This window comes from Coregonus lavaretus (genome assembly GCF_964263955.1).
Source record: "Coregonus lavaretus genome assembly, chromosome: 14".
Classification (NCBI taxonomy): domain Eukaryota; kingdom Metazoa; phylum Chordata; class Actinopteri; order Salmoniformes; family Salmonidae; genus Coregonus; species Coregonus lavaretus.
In genome coordinates this window covers 38,093,318-38,102,365 of record NC_140001.1, presented here as the reverse complement: position 1 = coordinate 38,102,365, position 9,048 = coordinate 38,093,318, and the positions used below count along the sequence as shown (strand labels likewise).

At 46.6% G+C, this 9,048-nt stretch overlaps 1 protein-coding gene across 1 annotated transcript in view; it reads left to right on the top strand.

The window, feature by feature from the left end:
- Window positions 1–3,921: 3,921 nt before the first annotated feature.
- The window catches only part of aopep (aminopeptidase O (putative)), a gene marked incomplete at its 5' end in the record, with an annotated part of 117,424 nt that continues 112,297 nt past the window's right edge, over window positions 3,922–9,048 (top strand). Inside the window, 4 exons of the mRNA XM_084176991.1 lie at window positions 3,922–4,586; window positions 4,763–4,932; window positions 5,273–5,435; window positions 5,981–6,349. Of these exons, the coding sequence (XP_084033117.1) occupies window positions 3,922–4,586; window positions 4,763–4,932; window positions 5,273–5,435; window positions 5,981–6,349 (1,367 nt within the window). The remainder of the gene's footprint in view (window positions 4,587–4,762; window positions 4,933–5,272; window positions 5,436–5,980; window positions 6,350–9,048) is intronic.

Here is a 9,048-nt window from a genome sequence, read left to right as displayed (position 1 = left end):
CAATATTCACCTTCAGTTACATGGATGAAGCCTGAATTGGAATGTGAAGCCTGAATTGGAATGTAAAGCTAACTAGCTTCTGAAGATCCTGAATAGGCCTATAGATCTAACTAGATTCGTAGTATACCCCTCTGCAATTTTCAAATAAGCAACTTGATTTTTATTTTGCTAGTGCTCAAGAGCTCATATAGCTCCACCTGGAAGATTACAACAATAGTCTAGGTACAGTAGGTTAATTCGGGAGACATTTTAAACATGACTGGGTTTATTCTCTTATCATAGAATGCATCATATAATTCTCATTTCCATTGTATAACTTTTCCGTTTTGAATCATAAAAAATGCAAAGCATTAAACAAATTGAGAAAATATTTTTAAAAACGGAAAATACACCACCCCTCTCCATGGACAGAGTGTCTCCCGCGTGAAAAACAGGCAACGTCCAGCGCGCGCATGTACCCCAAATGCAGCCTACCCCGATTTATAGTTTTAGGTTGATATTTTCGGTTTATACTTTAGCACGTGTTACTTTGATGTACTTTTACAACTGAAGTGTTTTATAGGTTATTAAGTGGATATTATCAGGTTTAATTAAGTTGCACTGAGATTGAACTACATCCTGTATATTTTCACCCATCTATTTATCGTCGCCCGAATATGACGGCATAAGCCCTTGCCAAGGACACTCCCGTGCTGCTTGTGCCGGGTGCTGGATCACTGATAATAAGAACGTACTGGATGCTGACACTCCAGCCAGGTTAGTGCTACGACAGTCCACAAAACAGAGCATTACTGTTGGCCTATTCGCTATAAGATTTTGCGTACTGAATGCACAGGTCTGTCTCCTTTAACAGAAAACACTGTCAATAAATTACCCCGCTTTCGTTTTAAAACCAAGCACATCTGGCTGAGGCTCTAGTAAGTTTTCCGGCATCGGATGATTTATTTGACGAACGCCTGCCACCTCCCGTCTCTCAACATTAATGAAAGTACAGTTAGCGTAATATAATATATTAATATGCAGAAACAAGTAAGAGTTTAGGCTACAGTCTTAAATGAACCAAAATGCCTCAATGATGGAAATACCTTCAAGTTGACATTAATGTCAATGTGACATTTATCATGATGTAAAAGTACCAACTATTCTCAGTGCATGAGTGGCAATACAGAGTATTAATTATTGTAGGCTACGTACTCATCACATAAGGTTTACTTACGACTGTGCTGTCAAACAACATGGAGAGCAATAGTAATGGTTCGTTGAACAAAGCCTATGGGAAAATGAATGGAGTTTCTGTAGGGTTTTTGGATAAACACCGGAGATATGGTCTGTGGTAAACACAGGCTGAAGAGCTTAAGAGATCTTATACGTTTTGTTCTATGAGATAGTCTTCATCAGCTAACATCACTTTTTATGAATTATGAAGCATTTATGTAATAAAAAAACACAAGGCACATAAAGGCTTTGTAATTCCTAAAGGTCATGTTAACTGACTGATATTATCTCGTAGAAGATATGTATGAAAAATGTATGCACTCACTAACTGTAAGTCACTCTGGATAAGAGCGTCTGCTAAATGACTAAAATGTAAAAATGTAGAACAAAACGTATAAGCTCTCATAAGCCTGTGTTAACCTCAGACCTTATGTTCAGTGTTTATTCCAAAACCCTATTCTTTCCCCATTAATTTTGTCCATAGCGATGGCTGAACGAACCAGAGGTAAATCATTTCCGGAAAGCTCTAGTTCTTCTTTGTTCCGTAGGCTAGATGTCTTTACAGGAATTATTTAAACCGCTGATGTGCAGGCGTTAGTCAATCCTGTCAGAAGGATCATTCATGTAGATTACCAGGGCCAGTTTCGGCATGATCACAGATTTATAAGCTTGGCTGCCTTTGAGTGTAGCCCACTACTACAGAGTGGTACATGTCTCCACAAGTCTCACAAGTTACCATTTTTACATTACATCCCCTCAATGAAGCAGGTATTCAACCTGTCACCACCTACACTAAAACTCTCACTAGCCCTGTTACTGTTAAAGAAGGACATTCCATAATATTGTATAAGTAGCAAATGTGGGGGGTAGCCCACGTGGGACTCAGAATTATGTTTTTAGAAATGTTTACAAATTAAAAAAAAAAAAAAAAAAAATTAATAAAAAATGAAAAGCTGAAATGTTTTGAGTCCATAAGTATTCAACCCCTTTGTTATGGCAAGCCTAAATAACTTCAGGAGTAAAAATTAGCTTAACAAGTAACAGATAATAAGTTGGACTAACTCTGTGTGCAGTAATGGTGTTTAACATGATTTTTGAATGACTACTCCATCTCTGTACCTCACACATACAATTATCTGTAAGGTCCCTCAGTCGAGCAGTGAATTTCAAGCACAGATTCTACGACAAAGACCAGGGAGGTTTTCCAATGCCTTGCAAAGAAGGGCACCTATTGGTAGATGGGTTTTAAAAAAAGCGGGGAAAGGAAGTAAGGAAACCGCTCAGGGATTTCACCCTGAAGCCAATGGTGATTTTAAACCAGTTACAGAGTTAAATGGCTGTGATAGGAGAAAACTGAGGATGGATCAACAGCATTGTAGTTACTCGACAATACTAACCTAAATGACAGAGTGAAAAGAAGGAAGCTTGTACAGAATACAAATATTCCAAGGCACAAAAGTTTTACTGCAAAAAATGTGGCAAAGAAATACACTTTTTGTCCTGAATACAAAGCATTATGTTTGGGGCAAATCCAACATAATACATCACTGAGTACCACTCTTTATATTTTCAAGCATGGTGGTGGCTGTATCATGTTATGGGTATTCAGTATGAAAATGTATGCACTCACTAACTGTAAGTCGCTCAGGATAAGAGCGTCTGCTAAATGACTAAAATGTAAATGTAAAATGTATGCTTGTCATCGGCAAGGACTAGGGAGATGTTTAGGATAAAAGGAAAAGAGCTAAGCTCAGGCAAAGTCCTAGAGGAAAACATGGTTCAGTCTGCTTTCCACCAGACACTTGGAGACAAATCCACCTTTCAGCAGGACAGTAACTTAAAATAAAAAATGATAATAATCTGCAAATATTGTACAATCCAGGTTTGCAAAGCTCTTAGAGACTTCTCCAGAAAGACTCACAGCTGTAATCGCTGCCAAAGGTGATTCTAACATGTTTTGACTCAGGGGGTTGAATATTTATCTTATCAAAATATATTAGTGTTTAGAGTATTTTTTGTAGGTCGTTGACCCCCAAAAAATCTATTTTAATCCCGCTTTGTAACACAACAAAATGTGGAAAAAGTCAAGGGGTGTGAATACATTCTGAAGGCACTGTATGTCTCTGTGTCACTGTGTTTTTATTCCCCTACTTCCTCTCGGAGAGACGTGTGAGGAATTCACACTGTACAGTGTAATTGCAGCTTTGGCCTGCCAAGCCTCCATAACTCTGGGGCTGAAGCAGGGGAATTGGAAATGTTAGCTAGGGGTTGTAAAGGCAAAGTGGCTGGCTGGCTGGCTCTCATATGGGACCTTCAGTTTATTGTAAAACTGTTTGCTTTTTGAAGTTTGAACCTGTAGGCCTGCGGATCAAAATGTAGGGGGGGGGGACTCAGTCGGGGTCTCAACTTAGTGTTGAGATGTAGAATACACAAGGTGCAATTTCGAAATGTGGTTGTGGATCAGCAGTTTTTCTCTTGTTATGTCAGTCCCTTGTTATGTCAGTCCCATTTTTTGATTGGTCATATTGTATGTTTGTCAGGCCTATATGTGGACCACCTTATCTGGCTGGTAGGGTTGATATGTACTGTATACTGTACATATTGATTGATTGATCTTTCAATTGATTGAATGATCTGTCAATTGATTGATTGATTGACTTTGGGTGTTCCTCTAGAATTCACTAGATGACCTCTGACCTATGAGAAATGGATGGTGATGCTGATGTGGACCCAGGCAGGGACGACCTGCCCCTCAGAGCCAACACCAACCATATCCTGGTCAGACACTATGTCCTGGACCTGGACATACACCTTCACACAAAGGTTATCACTGGTACTGTGGTGCTCTTCCTGGAGCCAGGCCGTGGGGCTGGAGATGGGGATGGGGATGGGGATGGGGATGGGGAAGGTGCCCCAACCCCACCCCAACCATCCCAGACTGATGACTCCTGGGAGGATGAGAGCCACGGAGACTTTACCTTAGTTCTGGACTGCTGTGACCTCACCGTGTCAAAAGTAGAGGAGCTGGACGTGACCTCTGTGTCGGACATGCAGGGTCTCCTAAAGGAGGTCAAGGGTGAGGGGTCAGGGGTTGAACCACAACCAGACAGCCAATCAGCTGTGCTCATTCAGAGGCTGATCTCCCTCCCCTCCACCCAATGGAAAAAGCAGCACCACCTGTACTTCCAGTGCAGTCATGCCCCTGCTTCTGAGGGTGGGGGACCCCTCATCTTCCACACTGACCGCTGGAGCCTCCAGGTGAGGATGAGGGGGGTTCGGACCCCCCAGGAGTTCCCCCGAGCCCTGAGGGTCTGCTACGAGACCAAGCCAGAGGGAGGCTCTGTCAGGTGGACTAAAGATCAGGACAACAGGTGGGACATCAAGATATGAAATAATATCTTCTATATGCTTAATACTCAGACTGTTAACAATTTGTCTCCTTCTGTCTGCTCTCAGGCTGAAACAAATTGTACAGTAGATAAACCAAGTCTGCATGTCCCATGGACAGTAAGATGAAGGAAGTTGTTTACCCTGTTTACTCCTCTAGGTCATGTGTTTACACAGCCGGCTCCCCCATCAACAACCGGGCCCTCTTCCCCTGTCAGGAGCCTCCTGTTGCAATGTCGACATGGCAGGCCCGGGTACGAGCCCCCAGGGAGTGTGTGGTTCTATTGAGTGGAGAGAAGCAGGCCCAGCCCACTCACCTGCACCACACAGGTAATACACTCCTGATCAGTGTACAGCGGATAAGTGCAAACTGTTACAGTTCTCCAGTCCACTCATCCACTCTTTGCCTTCTCTCTCTCTCTCTCTCTCTCTCTCTCTCTGTCTCTGCTTTCTCTCTCTCTGTCTCTGCCTTCTGTCTCTCTCTCGGTCTCTCTTTCTCTCTCTCTCTCTCTCTCTCTCTCTCTCTCTCTCTCTCTCTCTCTCTCTCTCTCTCTCTCTCTCTCTCTCTCTCTCAGTCTCTGCCTTCTCTCTCTCTGTCTCTGCCTTCTGTCTCTCTCTCGGTCTCTCTCTCTCTCTCTCTCTGTCTCTCTCTCTCCCTCTCTCTGTCTAGGTCTCTCTAGTTGGGACTACTATGTCACTATGCCTATGCCTGCCTCCACCTTTACCTTGGCAGTGGGTTGCTGGCGCCAGGCCACGGCACAACTTTCCACAGCACAGCTTACCCCTCCTGTGCAGGGTACAAGGGCTGGGGCCTCCCATACGCATGCTGGCAGGTATGATTTATTTCCCGTAAGACCCCTCCTCTCCCCCTCGTCTTCCCCTCTTCGTGGTTTCCCTGCAACCCAGGCGGTAGACCCAGGTCTTCCCCAGCAGAGCTTTCCCCTGCCCTAAAGAGTTCACCACAGGCTGAGGCTGGTGTTTGGGTGCTCCACCACCATGCAAGCTGGCAGCTCTGTCATTCTTCCCGTAATACCACCCTTTCTACCTCCTCCTCTCATGGTTTCCCTCCAACCCAGCCATACCCAGTCGTTAACCCCAGGGCTTCTCCTGTTACAAGGAGGGCCATTATTCTCAGTGAACGGCTAGAGAGGAAACTTGGATCAGATTTGGGTTTTGGTCTTTGAACACATGCAGTTCTAATACTAAGATGGAGTTACTGTAACTGAATGGAAGTTGAATTAAATTTAATGTTTGGGTTTTCTCTGGCTTTCCCGTGTGATGCAATGTTCCATCTTTCCATCTCTCTCGTTTCTAAGCCTGTAGTGAAAATAGCGAAAATACAAGCCTAAATCTTTTTTTCCTTCACCCCATAACGCAGCTTGGACCTGAATCCATTCACTAACATGGACCATCCAGTCATCACCAGCCCACATTCTACATTAGTTTACTCAGGCCTAAAGGATGAGAAGCACTCTGAGAGCGACTGCTCAGGCCTGGGTGATGACAACTTAACCTGTTGCCATGTTGATTACCCCTGTCCATTCACCGACCCATCTGCCTGGAGCCAAGGAGTGATCCCTCACCGGGTGTTTGCCCCGCCCTCTCTACTGCAGAAGGCCCAGGTCCAGATCCTCCCCCTTCTGCCTGGCTGTCTGGCTGCAGCCCACGCTACCCTGGGGGTCCATCCCTTCCCCCGCCTCGACGTACTCATCGTCCCAGCCGGCTTCTCTAGTCTGGGCATGGCCAGGTAAGACTGGAGGGAGGACTGGAGGAAGGGATATGTATAGATGAATAGATACTTTCACCACTCATGCAAGGCTGTTTTGTTACTTTCAAAGCTGCTGTTTTATTTGCATCTGCTACTTGTTGACATGGCTACTTTGCATTTGTAAACATGAACACTCGTAAGGCACCCCACTCTTACAACTGACTGGCAGCACCAGTGGCAGCCATGTTTCCCTCATGTTCATTACTTAATGTGTCTATATCCTTAATGGAAATATACAGATTCCACGTTTGCATTAAAGCTGAATAGCAGACCCATGAACCCCAGTCCAACACCTTAACCCTTGGTCGACCCTCCAGGTGAAAGAGGCTAGCCCCCATCCACCTCCACAGCAGAGTGTTAGCTCAGACAGCCAGTCAATAGGGCTCTGTGTGTGTTCATGTTGTGTTGTTGACCTGGTCTACAGGTATACTGGTCTGTCTGTGTCTGACTGTTTAGTCTGCAGAGTGGAGGTATGAGGGCAGAGGGCTGATGTGGAAAGGAAACCCACAGGTTGGCACACTGCTTTACCCCATTCACAGTCCCCCTTCCTCCTCCTTTCCTCTCTCGCCCCATCTATCTCACTATGCTGCTGACCTCTCTCGCCCCATCTATCTCACTATGCTGCTGACCTCTCTCGCCCCATCTATCTCACTATGCTGCTGACCTCTCTCTCTTTCTCACTCTTCTGCACAGCCGTCTTTCCAATGTTCCTCCAGTTCTCTCCTCGTCCTCCTATATCAAGGCCTTGGGGGTTAACCACCACTCTGTTGATGTTTTGATTGCCCTGAAGCAGACACATTGGTTTTGACTGCCCTGTTGGACAGCTACTGTAGCAGTTCACTTCCTCCATGCATTCAGTCTTTCACATCCCTTTTTACTCATCCTTATTCAGTAGCTAAGCTACAGTTTTCTCTGTGTGGGCTAGACAGGGTTTTGTGTTGCAGTTTTGATTAATGGTTCTTGGTTTTACTGAGAAAATAAAAGACAAGGCGGTAGCTCTACTGAATTCATAATATTTGTATTGCCAAGTACAGTAGATTCATTTGCAACAACGTTTTGGTCCAATAACCTTTCTTAGACTGCATGCCCTTAGTTTTAGTAATAGTCTGCAAGAAGTCTGAGGCAGTGGATGTTTTGAAATGTGATGTCTAATTATTTTCCTGTAATTCAATGAGGAGATATGCTTGGTACACATACAGTTGAAGTCGGAAGTTTACATACACTTAGGTTGGAGTCATTAAAACTTGTTTTTCAACCACTCCACACATTTCTTGTTAACAAACTATAGTTTTTGTCACGATCGTCTAAATCAGGAGACCAATGCGCAGCGTTGCGAGTGAACATGATGACTTTAATAAGAAACGCACGTCAATACAAAACAAAAGACGAAAGTGAAGTCCAACAGAAACAATGCCTGAACTTGGAACAAAAACCCACAACCCACATGCGAACACAGACAGTTTAAATATGGCTCCCAATCAGAGATAACGAGCCGACAGCTGACACTCGTTACCTCCGATTGGGAGTCACACACTACAACAATCAACAACCTAGAAATAGACACACAGAACTCCCAACCTAGAAATAAACGTGACAGACATGCAAACATAAAAAATCACCCAAAACCCAACAAAACAACATACACCCTAGCTCAAATACACAAGTCCTGGAGCCAGAGTGTGACAGTACCCCCCCCTAAAGGTGCGAACTCCGGGCGCACCAGCATACAGTCTAGGGGAGGGTCTGGGTGGGCGTCTGTCCACGGTGGCGGTTCTGCCCCTGGTCGTGGTCCCCATCCCACCTTAGTCACCACCCGCTTCCCTAGCCTCCTCCACATTACCACCCCCCAACTACACCCCACTGGGTTAAGGGGCGGCACCGGACTAAGGGGCAGCACCGGACTACGGGGCAGTACCGGACTAAGGGGCAGTACCGGACTAAGGGGCAGTACCAGGCTGAATGGCGGATACTGGCTGGACGGCTCTGGTGGCTCCTGGCTGGTCGGCTCTGGCGGATCCTGGCTGGACGGCTCTGGCGGATCCCGGCTGGACGGCTCTGGCGGATCCCGGCTGGACGGCTCTGGCGGATCCCGGCTGGACAGCTCTGGCGGATCCCGGCTGGACGGCTCTGGCGGATCCCGGCTGGACGGCTCTGGCGGGTCCCGGCTGGACGGCTCTGGCGGATCCTGGCTGGACGGCTCTGGCGGATCCTGGCCGGACGGCTCTGGCGGATCCTGGCTGGACGGCTCATGGCTGGCTGACGGATCTGGCTGCTCATGGCTGGCTGACGGATCTGGCTGCTCATGGCTGGCTGACGGATCTGGCTGCTCATGGCTGGCTGACGGATCTGGCTGCTCATGGCTGGCTGACGGATCTGGCTGCTCATGGCTGGCTGACGGATCTGGCTGCTCATGGCCGGCTGACGGATCTGGCTGCTCATGGCTGGCAGAAGGCTCTAGCTGATCCTGTCTGGCGGAAGGCTCTGGCTGATCCTGTCTGGCAGAAGGCTCTGGCTGATCCTGTCTAGCAGAAGGCTCTGGCTGATCCTGTCTGGCAGAAGGCTCTGGCTGATCCTGTCTGGCAGAAGGCTCTGGCTGATCCTGTCTGGCGGAAGGCTCTGGCTGATCCTGTCTGGCAGAAGGCTCTAGCGGCTCCGGTCTGGCGGACGGCTCTGAAGGC